The sequence below is a fragment of the Oreochromis niloticus genome, linkage group LG1 (genome assembly GCF_001858045.2).
Source record: "Oreochromis niloticus isolate F11D_XX linkage group LG1, O_niloticus_UMD_NMBU, whole genome shotgun sequence".
Lineage (NCBI taxonomy): Eukaryota > Metazoa > Chordata > Actinopteri > Cichliformes > Cichlidae > Oreochromis > Oreochromis niloticus.
Window position 1 is genome coordinate 11,924,334 of NC_031965.2, and position 12,177 is coordinate 11,936,510.

The following is a 12,177-nucleotide window of genomic DNA, read 5'->3' on the forward strand; positions in this document are numbered from 1 at the left end:
ATAATTATTTAAATCACCCTCTGATTAATTACCCAATTGACTATTTGGCTAATGATTTAATTAGTGACAGTGCGAGCTCTGAAGCAGTGAGCTTCATTTGAATGAACTAGTTCTGTGGTGGCAGAGATATGAGACGGTGCTGTGGGGGGTCTTCGGAGACTAAATGAATATGGACATTTCTAGGAGAAGTGCAGCAGTAAAACCTCATTTGTCTCAGCCTCAAACTGGAAACCAGCTGGTCTGCCTAACAGGCACAGTGATCCTCGCTAAAAAGCATTAACAAATTTCCCTAATGATCCTCTTTGTAAAGTAACTTCTCCCATGTTCACGCGTACAGTCCTCACCCTTTGAAATTCAGACTCGGTCATGTGAGCTGCATAAGTGTCACATTTCAATTTTTACAAATAAGCTGCACTCATTAGGAGCTCATAAAAATATTCTGAAAAGCAAACAAACAGCACTTTAATCACATTCAGTCATTTATGGATTTACACAAATGGTGGTCCTGTTTGTTTTTAATAGTACAGAGACTTTAAGTAGTAACCAGCTGCCCAGAGACTGCAAAATCCTGGCCAGGCAGTGTGTAAAGATGTGGTTTCGAGCCCAAGTGGCTGTCGAGACAAGTTAAAGATCCGGAAAAATCCATGTTCACCACATTTAACAGGCGGCCAGTAAGTGGGATGTTAGGTCAGGAGTCCAAATTCTCTCACCAACCTACAGAGTAGCAGACTAACCACCAAGCGTCTCGAATTATTTCACATTTTATGCATTTGTTTAACTTTTCAGTTATGTTTTCGTAACATTGCTAATACATGCTAAAGCAAGCATTCCCTTTTTTTCTTTTAAATTCTGGTTGTTGGTACCAAACCCTTTTATTATCAGTGGTTGCTCATTGTGAATGCAGAATAAATCTAGACCACATCTTCTCATTGACAGTTATGTGATACCTGCCAAAAAAAAATAAAAAAAATTACATAGCGTAACATATTTTTGTACAAAAAAATAACCCAGTTCTTTGTTTTTTTAATACATCAACTGGCTCTGTTTGGGTGCCATGATGGTTCAGTGGTGAAAACTGTCCACTTGAAGAAAGGAAGTTCGCGGTTTGAATCCAACAGTTGCCTTTTCTTTGTGGTGCTTGCATGTTGTCCAAAGTCATGCACGCTAGGTCATTTCTAAAGTGGCCCTATGACAGCTGAGACAGGCTCCATGCCAGCGTGACCCTGAACTGGATAAGCCATTAAGAGAAAGGATGGACAGCGCAGCTCACTGGTATTACTCATCCTCTCTGCTGCTATGACAACACTTGCTGCTCTACAGGTACTTATGTTAGAGAGTACATGTCCACTATAAGCCAAGACAAGTATAGTCACCGCATGATTAGCTTTTGTTTGTAGCACAATCATAACATTTCACTATCATCATGTCTGTTTGCCCTGCTTGCAGGTTCTGTTACACGTAATGAAGCATTGTTGTCATCAGCTTGAGTAACGTACAACTTCATGTACATCCCTCATTTGGTCGTGCCGACCTTTGTGTGGGAGTATACGATTCATGCCAAAACCTGGCACCACTCAAACATTAAACACTATAATTGCCAGATAAAAGTGAAATGAAACTTTTTTGCTCACAGGTCTGTAATATATAAAACGCAGCTCTTCCTCTGGTACTTACCACAGTAGGCGAACTTGAGTGAAAGAACGCAGCTTTCGTGCAGGTGCAGCTGGTACTTGTCAGGCTTGGTGTGGTGGAGCACCTCCACATTGCTGCTCTCCATACCCACGGCCAGCCATTCCCCAGTGGGACAGTAGCCCAATGAGAAGATCTGCAACAAGCACAGAGCTGGATCAGCAACAACATCAAAGCAGCCAAGAATCCCCTAACCAGAATCATTAAAACAACCCTTAACTGCTACTTCTAAACTGAATGCCTAAGACATGTCAGAAAGATTACTCAGTACCATAACTGGATGAACAGAAAAGTCTTTTTCCCCCTTTCCGTTACCTGTGAGGTAAAGTCATGCTGCTGGAGCTGTCGGCCTTCCCTCAAATCCCAGGAGCGGACCGTGTTATCGAGGCCTCCGGTCCACAGTTTGGTCCCGTCGTGGGAGATGTCGATACAGCTGGCTCCATCCGTGTGGCCCTGGAACTGCCTGGAACAACAAGATGCCAAAAATTAGACAGGAACAAAGAAAGTTTTCCATGCAGGTGTCTTATGTTGACGGTTGGCTGTTTTGTTAAATGCAGTGAGCAGTGTTTAAAATAAATCCCAGGCTCCAAAGCACTGACCTGACCAGGGTCTGGTTATGAAGGTCCCACACAGCGATGTTTCCATCGGAGCAGCAGGAAAAGCAGACCTTGGCGTCAGGGCTGATAGCCAGTGCGTAGCAAGCTGGGGCAGAGGAAGTGAGCTCAGCCTTTATGCGGGGCGTCTGTGAGGCCAGGTCCCAGATGGTCAGTGTGCTGGCCTCGCCACCCACTATTAGGGTGCGGCCATCAGGCAACAGCTTGCAGGAGCGGATGTAATTGTCTCTGTTCTGGAGCATAAACAAAGACAGGGTATCGCCCCAATCTTAATGACTGGATATAATCTGTGTGTTGTGTTTTTTTTCCTACATGTGAAATATCTGCATAATTAGTGATTTGAAGAAGAAACTATTACATTTCTGCTGAAAAACAAAGACATCAGCGACGCACATCAGTGTATTAATTTAAGGCTTCCTTTTCTTAAACTCAAAAGCAGCTTTTCTTTGACAAGTTTTCACACTGTAGCCGACTCTTGTTTCTGATACAGCGAATATGTGGATGTCAGTGTTAACAAGAGATGCAGAAAGAACGTGTGGGGCTGCAGCTGTTGGCCAAGCTCCGAGAAAGCAAGAAGACAGATCAATAGGACCGTGGGAGCTCTTGGTGGAATTAAAACAGCACCCTGATGACTTTATAAGACCCGATTGCACTCTGGACGAACCTTAAGGGTGTTGGAGGCCAGACGAGTGTAACTGCATGAAGCCACAGTATCAAAATGAGAAACGGGAGGCAGTTGGGAGGAAGTAATGAGCTGGGTAATGGCAGACAGGGTTGGCCAATCAGAACATCATTACTCAGCAGGCTTTTTTTCCCCCTCCCCCCCTCCCCTTACCAAGGATTATTTCAGCACAGCAGTGAGACACTATGCTGAATTATTCACATCTGTGTCTGCTGGGATCAGGAGGAAAGCTACTGGGGGATGTGGGGTCAGGCTACATTTGATGCTCAAGAAAACTCTTAATGAAGTGACCAATCACACAGACTTCATGAAACATGAATGCATTATGTCTCTGCTCTGGTTGGAAGCCTTACAACAGCTAGTCTAATGGCACGCATCTAAATCACATTTCACACTTTCTCCTCCTGAGACTTCTAACGAAATAACAAAGTTACCAGGCAGTCGAGTTGGGACACTGGGCTCTTGCTGCCTGGCTGGCTGATGTCCCAGATCTTGACACAACCCTTGCCGCCGGTGTAGACGTGACGTGTGGGATTGCTGATGGTGACGGCGCACACCACTTCCCCGTGGCTGAGTGTGTTGATCTGGCGAGCGTGCCGTGGGATGCCTGGCCCTATCAGTGCATCTGGAGGGAAGGGCACGGGCTGCATCTGACCATCTGCACTTACGTGAAAAGAATAGGCTCTGCAGAACAGAGAGGGAGGGGAAAGCTCATCAGAAGTTCAAGCAATCCATTAAATGCAAATCTAGTTTAAACACAAAACCTTTGGGTTGTAAGTAAGACAAAAAAAATTAAATACTCACGGTTTTCCTCCAGAAATGGAAGTGAGGCTGGCTGGCAGCCCAGGGGCTCTCATGTGAGGATGTGGGTCGAAGCCCGCCTGCATGAGCAAAACGACGGAACAGTTAGCAAACAACCTGCAAAGATAAATCAGGCTAAGCTAACATTCGGATTGCAGCCTTGCTTTAGGTGCTTACGCCTCGGGGAACCCTTGTACCATTGTTTCCAGGCAAATCCCTTGAAAGGCACAGACTGAGCTTCACTGCATACAGAGGAGCTTTGCACAAGGCTATAACATCCCACATGCTAATGCTAATGAAGGCCTGAGAGATTTTCAAACATGGAGATGCATTTGAGGCCAAGATTTATTTATTTTTCTCTAGTCTTTAGAATGCTAACTAGCCAACATCAAAGTAAAGGAGCTGGGCCGTCTTTCTACTTTCTCATTATGTACACACAACAAGCTGCAGCCAGCCAAGCAGAAATATTCACGATGAGTTATGGAAATGCAGAAGGAACGCTTAAGTTTCTCAAAGTCATTTTGCAAACACAACCTACTGTAGCGGCGGATAATAAATACAGCTGTTCGTGAGGGCTGCCGTTATCTAACGGGCAAATCATTATTTATTCAGATGTGTGTGATAAATCCTCATTTTCACTAATAAATGCTTTATAGAAGCTGGAATAGTTACAATTGGCGAGCGTCCGTAGGCGGCGGCGGCTGCAGCGCTCATCTGTGGGGAAATGAGACCCGGATACACGCCAGGACTCGTCAGGGATCCGTTCATCTCGTGATGACCCATCATGGCAAAGGGAGTGGCATAAGAACCGGCGATGGACAGGGGGGTACGCAGGGCTGGTGCGGCTGACAGAGAGAAAATAAAATTAAAAAAACCAGATTTATAAAAACCTCATAGAAGAAAGAATCATTCATTCTGTTAGGCGTCAAACAATGATTTGTTACAGTGAGCGCAGGGCTGCACTGAAAATTGCGTTACATGGTTAGGGTTAGGAATTGGGAGCAGCTTTGGGTGAGGTGTTTTTGTCAAATTTTAAAATGAACTTTAAATGTGAAGGAGATTTTTTTCCCCCTGGTCCAATAAGACCCCAGTCAAATTCAGTTGAAATTCAGATTCTTAGTTGTTATGGTGGTTGGTGCTGGGAACTACACATTTTTCCTAACAACCAGTCGGTGCTGGCTTGTCTGTGGGCCTGTATGACTGGATGTGACATTTGGATGTGACACAACGTTAATGTAGAACAGGAGAAACAAATGAAGAGGAACTTTAATCTAAAACTGATAATAACTTTTGTTACGGTTCTACAAATATCTTGCTTCTCATCACAAGACCAGACATTTACAGCAGTAAAGCAAAAAGCAGACCAGTTCTGGTGATTTAGCATTATCTTTTTTTTTTTAAAGATTTGATTACAGAAAAACAAAACCAAAAAAAAAGAAAAGAAAAAAAAAAGAAAACAGTATCTTGCAGACACTCACCCAATGCCTCCATGCCGGGCGGTTTGCCCATCGTTAGAGGCCGCAGTCCCGGAGTGGTGCTTGTTCCAGGTGTCGGTGCCTCGTTCCTTGGTGTAGGCGTGTTTGACTTCAAGCTTGGCGTAGATGACTTGTCATTCTAAAAAAATAGAGATAGTCTTCAACTTTTAACCTCAGTGTGATTTGGATCCTATTACTGAAAGTTGTAAGTTCACATGTGCGTGCACGTACACATGGGCACACAAACAGCATCCATACCAGAGTTCAAAATCCCCCACAGAGTCAAAAATACCCTCACTAGCAGGAAAATCCAGAGTGACAATCTGAGTGGACGGCTTGAGGTAATCCAATCTAACACTGACACTTCCATTACAGCCATGGCGTGTGTTTGTGTGTTTGGGGGTACGGGTATAAACCTTTGCTTAGAAGTCAAGCTTATTAGGAGTGGCTAGACATTCAAGATGGTGTCCCAAACACCTCTTATAATTAATCCAAATCCCTCAATGTTTGGCAAATGGGAGGCTGAAGAAGTGGGGGTTTAGCCTAGTGACATTATAGGTGGAGAGAGATGATGGAGTGGATTATAAAGCTATCCTAATCCTTAGCTTTACAAAAAACATTTCACTAACACAGCCGTGTCGGTGAACACTTCAGTATTAGAGAAAGTGGGAGTTGGAAGGAGAGAAGATGAGTTGCAGCATAAAAAGACAGAGACAGCAGTTCCCCCGCTGCTGTGTCTCTGGGTTATTTACAGCCTGAGGCCGAGGGAGAAATGACCATTTATTGGGTAAGCCATAAAGGAGATTGAGAGGGCTGAGCCATAGGGTTTGATTTCCTGAGAGTGCATCTACCCTCTGCCCTCGCAAGCCCCGCATAGCAGCTAACTGCTAAGCCTGCGTATTAGTCTTTCACACAGACATCCACTTCACTTGACAAATGCTCTTTAGTGTGTCAGTTCAGCCTCCCCTGCCCTTCCACTGTAACCTCCTTATTTCAGCTTCTCTCTAGTCTTGCAGCGTGTCCCTGACACTCACATGGGCGTGGTCCTTAGCTTTAGAGGACGGCGTGCTGCCCGAAGAGGCGACAGAGGCGGGGCTGTTGGGGGCAGCATCTTTCTTCAGGACTCGTGATTTATCCAGCCCGTTTTCAGGGGGGGAGTGAGCGGGGCTAACTCGAGGGGTGGCCGGATCCTACAGAGTTAAATGAGACAGACAGAGAGCGAGACTGAGCAAACAGACTGGAGGAAAGCCACTGGCATGTACATGTAGGTCAAACAAACCGGGGCCTCATGTGCAAACACAGATAAATATACTCATGCACGTTCACATTCTCCTTCTCACACACACATGCACGCACTTCTCATTCACCTGTCACCCCCTTTTTCTTTGTATTCTTTGTCGCACTTTCTGCATGAGTGGCAAAAGAAATACAGCAAGTAAACACACACTCATCGCACACAACCAATATTTTGACAGACTTTTTGGCAACACGGAAAGGTGTTGAGGCTTCGGCAGACAAAAGAGAGCTGTGTTTAGTTTTGTGTGCAGCCTTCACACTGAAAAATGTGACTGAGCAGCTCAGTTTAATTGCAGTCTTACCTCATTGGATACATCCACCACCAAGTCATCACTTTTGTCTCCATCACTGTCCTGAAATGACGGAGTAACGGGTTAGCTCACTGGGACAGCTGAAATTACAGCATAAACCAAAGTGGTCCACGTTTTTGACCAGACCAGATGTGAAGACTGAGAATGAATGAGCTACAGGATTATTTGCTGCACACAGAGAGAAGTTCAAAATGCTAAATGTAACACTTTGCTACAGTTTCAATGAAGTGTCTTTGGGAGAACTTTGCAACCTGGCATTAATTTTAAGTAATATGAAGATAAGTCTGTGAATAGAAACAGTACGCACATACTTAACACTAAATGCAAAGTTTATTAAGTTTCATTACTAAGCTAACTGAATAAACTCAGGTATACCCTTCCAGGAAAACAGCAATTAGCAATTGAAAGGTAAATTTTGAAATGAAACAGAATACAAACATCATTATTTTCTGTTATATTTGGACAGAAAGTAAACAAACACTCACATATCTGCTCATGCTGTCTTTGTCGTCCACTTTGCGTTTCTTGGACTCGAGACCATAGTCTGATGAGCTGCGGTGCTTCTCGCTTGCTGCCCGCAGGCTGTCTGATGGCGAAACTGAGTTATTCTGCCAACAAGAACATGCAGACAGACCACATCAGTCTCCAGTTCCCTTTTAGTCTCTTTAAAACGATAAATATCCTGAACTATATGTGCTCAGAGAGCTATGCGGAGAGGTGTGTTGCATTGTGTAGAATTGCATTTTAACAAATGTCTGAAACAAACTCATCTGGCAGCACTTTAAGCTGCTGTCTTGGCAACCCAATATTGCAAATGAATGGAGTTATCTGTTGAGTGGAGCCTGTGATGTAGAGCGAACTCTTTTCTGCCAGATTGTGCCCTTCAGCAAAGTCACTGTTTTGTAGTTTAAATGCAGCAGGTGACAAACCTTGATGAGAGGTGCATGCTACCGAGCAGTGCGTTTTCATCCAGAGAGGACTCTAGTGCCCTTTCCTTTGTCAGACCAGTAACACTATTGGGTGTAAAGCTAACTGGACAACAGTCCTAGACTGAGGAAACAGCTAACGCATAAACACACAGAACACCAATGGGAGACTGGTACACAAGGTGATGAGAGACGATTGAGCAGAGGCAAAGAGGGAAGAAAATAAAAATAAAAATTAAAACATCTGCATGCACACACACAAGCAAGCCAGAAACACACTACCAACTCAAACTCAACAAGCCACATTCCTAACAGTACTGCCTAACAGTAAATACATGCAAATAAAAACAAAACTGACCACAAAAACCAAGTCTAAGGCTGCTGCTCCTGTGTGTGTGCTTATCTATGTAATGTGACAGGTCACAGCAAAAAACAAAACAAAAAAAACACTGACTGTAAAGTTCATGAAAATGAACTAGATTTTTTTTTTTTTAAAAAAAGAGGAAGCAAAGAAAGAGGCCACTAAGGGAACCTGGACCAGAGAGCAAAGTGAAAGAGGGTGCTGCCAGCAGAGAAAAGAGCCATGAAAGAGGCAGAGTGAGAAAATGAAGGGGGAAAGGAAGAAAAAAAAACAGAAAAGAAAATGAAGGCAGACAAGAGAGCAAAACAGGAAAGGAACTTGGCAAGCAATGAGAGCATAGCAGTGTGGCAATGAGTCCTCCCCACTAGTGGGAATGCTCGGACAGGCTGGCACTCTCTCAGAAGCTGCAAACGGGGTTTTTGTAGTCTGGGCGCTGGTGTGGTGGGGTGGCACTGCCAAACAGGCCGAAAGGCAGGGGGGAAAGGGAGGGAGGAAGTATAGGCGAGCACACCCTGAGGATAGCCCACACTGTTAGGTAGCTCAACAAATCCCTGCCTTCATCAGAGACAGAAAGGCCTGGTGAAAGAGGCAGGAGGGAGGTTTCTGTCATATTGGCTGACTCAAAGAGAAAGAAGAGCATAGAAAGGTAACAGCTTGAAAACTTAGTGACATTAAAAACCTCCTAAACTGAGGAGAGTGTGAGGAAAAAGGTGTGCTGGAGGAGTTGATAACATATACTTCCAGCACAGTGGCCCAACCATTTACGCTAACCAAGCAGCTTTCGGCCTCCTGCTCAGGTTCAGCTGCTGTTGTGGAAGAGTTTTAATCTGGTTTGGTGCAAAGATAGACCGATAAAAATCTACTGCAGCCTGTCTGTGTATCTGAGTCTGAAGCCTTTCAAGGATTGCTTAGACTCAATAACCCTGCACTTGCCTCCAACTCCGGTATCAGGTGACCTGACACAAAAGGACAGGAAGACTGTGTGTGCAAACTGGAAAAGAGAGGGAGAAGACTGTGGCGGGGAGATCAGGTAAGGTGGCGTTGGCAGCCGCTCGTCACCACATGAGAAGAGGGACGAGTTTGGGTTCCCTTCAGACATGAGTGGGCCCATTCAGGATGGTCAGTCAATGGGAACTCAATCTGGCCAAGCAGATCCAACAGAGCGTTGCACTCTGGCTAACTGAGAGCTTTAAGCTAGTCCAATAAACAAGGACCTTAACATGAGAAGGAAGAGAGACGGTGACGGCGAGAGAGACTGGAGGGTGAATCAAAAAAGCGCTGGAAAGGAATGAATGACTAAGATAAGAATACAGAGCAGAAAAATAATAGAATTAGCAAAAGAAAAGGAGACAGGTAGATAAAGAGGGGATGTAAAGAGCCAGGTACTGGACACATGCAACCAGTAAATCCTTTAAGGTGGTTAGGGATGAAGAGAAGGAGAGTCAAAGTCGCTTTTAATTGTGCTGAAATTAAAGGAGGTAGCTGACTACTAATCCTTGCCCAGTGATTGGAGTCATTTTCCACCTGGATTAGATGGCACTGGCTTATTTGGCCAGACGTCATTACTTGATTCAGTCAGCTTATACCCCTGTGACTACAGCTGTGTGTGTGTGCCCGCACATGAGTTTCTATTGAACAAAGGGCCGTCGTCTATGTAAAGACACCTAATCACCAAACACAGTGAGCAAGAGAGCGACACACAGGAGACGGAGAGTCAACGTACCGTGCTCGACTCGCGTTCTTTCAGAGGAATGGCCAGGGGTGAGTGAAAAGATGAGGGGCCAGGAGAGAGAAAAGCAAAACACAAATTAGTATGGGTGTCACTAGGATTACTCATATCAGCAACTCAGCAGTATTGATTTTGATACTACTTGGAAGACACATTTAATTTTCATATTTAAGATCAACAATTATTAACCTGATACCTCAAATGCTGATATTACAATTTATAAAATACTTGGCTCTTTGTTGTGTTGTGTCAGAATAAACTATTTTCATGCTGACATATCAAGGGTTTGACAAGAAAATTGTATAAAATCTTATATAAAAAAAAATTTCGTCACACATCCATTTGGTACAAAAACATTTAAAAACCTATGTTGATGTGTTTCACTGATAAATATATTTAGCTGGAGAAAGCAGTGCTTGGCAGCTACAGTTAGCCATCATCCCTAAAATGCCATAGGCAGTTTGTTTGTTTGTGTGTGGCAGGCTTTGCTCCTCACCTCGGTGCTCCAGGTCGTGGTGGTTCTTCTCATCCTTCACAGGCAGGTGGGCTTGGCTGCCAAGAGCGCCCAGAGCCAGCAGGCCGGAGCCAGCGCCCGTCACGGGGGGATGCCGGGCGGCTGCAGGCCTGAAGGGTGAGGGGGCAGTTGGACCGGGGGACCGTGGGCAGCGTGAGAGAGGTGCTGAGCCTGAAGCTGCTGCTGCTGCAAACAAACGCAGAGAGACAGGAGACACGACAGAGGACAAGTGGGTCGGCTGGGAAGTGGATCCATGAATGAAAACACTCTGCTGCATTAGAGCCGGCTTTGACGACATTCAGTTGAAAGCCAAACCGTTTATGCGTAATAGCTGCCTGCAAGTCTCCGCCAACATGTGGATCCAGCTCCACCAGGAAATAGTGTGAAATACCAATCACTACTTCCCAGAAAAACTGACAGGAGTTTGAGTATAAAGATATTCAATTTAAATTCCTATTAAAGAAAGCAAATCGGAACAAGGAGGAGCTGCAGCCACATGATATTTACCATTTGAGGCTTGAGCAATACTTGAAATAAAAACTGCCCCAAAAAGGCAGTTTCAGCAGCGATGTGAAAGTTAGCAAACCTGTGCAGAGTTTGCACACAGATGACTCATAATGTTCCTCCTCTGAAAGGACCCCGACCTCACGTTTGTTCTACACGTCTGGTTCTCTTTTTAAAAATCATGCTCTGCACTCATTACCACACTGATACGCTTATCACTGCAAGCTTTACAAATTACTTATTGTTTGATGGTACGTGACCTTTATCTGACAACTGTGTTTGACTCAATAACACGTCACCTGTGGTCGCCAAAAACGATACAACACTTAAATTCACTCCCAAACCGCTGTGCTTCAATCATAGCTGGGACAGTTTAAAAAAAAAAAAAAAATCAATAGGTCTACACTTGAAAACCTCAAAACCTTTCAACACTCTGGAAAACCAAGCAAGCATGCACTCTTTCAGCAAAATGCTGTTAAGCAGAGACGGCGGAGAACACACATGCCTCCCCATGAGGCCCTGAATGTCTGTGTGAGAGAGGCAGCCAGAGGGGAGAGAGTAGATAGACAGGAGTTAAATAGCCACTCAGGCAAGAGGGAAGCAAGTGCTTTAAAACAAGGTTAAATAACACTTAGCACATCCATCAACTGCCTCTCCAAAAAGGGAAAAAAAAAACTCTAAAAAACATGATTGCTATTCTGCTTGCTAGACAGAACTTCAATAAGCTCATCCATACATTCATTACATAAAATGGAGAAACTAGACAAGGGTATATCTAGTGACTTCCCACATTTAAAGGCTTATTTAGCAGTTGGCCATTATTCAGTCAGCTCATTATGCCGAGCTGGACCTGAAATCGTACAATGGATATAAGCAACTGAGGGGTGGCATTGTTAATCGATATTGTACTGCTTTGCCGAGCAGCCTATTTGTTGTGAAAAAAGGGGAAAAGCGAGAAGAGGGGGGGGACGAGAGAGAGAGGAAGGGGCAGCCAGAACAAGAAAAGGAGGGAGAGGCAGAATCAGAAAATAACAAGAGAATGAAAGAGAGTGAGCGAGGGATTGAGGCAGGGACGTCCCTATTGAGTGTGCCTAATGAGGAAAAGCGTGCAGGGATCATTATCAAGAAGCCTCATTAGCGAGCTATGGCTGAGGAGGAGGAGGAGAGACGAGGGAAGGGAGTCGTGAGGTGCAGAGAGCGGGAGAGAAGAGAGAAAAAAGAGGGGGGGGAAAAAATTCAGAAAATAAATTGCCTCCAATTCAATATTCATGGATA

At 44.6% G+C, this 12,177-nt stretch overlaps 1 protein-coding gene across 1 annotated transcript in view; it reads right to left on the reverse strand.

Moving 5' to 3' along the window:
• LOC100690688 (transducin-like enhancer protein 3-B) overlaps positions 1-12,177 on the reverse strand; it is a 28,806-nt gene that overhangs the window by 2,266 nt on the left and 14,363 nt on the right. The window contains 13 exon segments of the mRNA XM_005461548.4: positions 1,675-1,825; positions 2,005-2,152; positions 2,289-2,536; positions 3,420-3,669; positions 3,790-3,866; positions 4,459-4,631; positions 5,265-5,400; positions 6,296-6,451; positions 6,860-6,910; positions 7,354-7,476; positions 9,879-9,937; positions 10,381-10,480; positions 10,483-10,584. Coding sequence (XP_005461605.2) covers positions 1,675-1,825; positions 2,005-2,152; positions 2,289-2,536; positions 3,420-3,669; positions 3,790-3,866; positions 4,459-4,631; positions 5,265-5,400; positions 6,296-6,451; positions 6,860-6,910; positions 7,354-7,476; positions 9,879-9,937; positions 10,381-10,480; positions 10,483-10,584 — 1,774 coding nt within the window.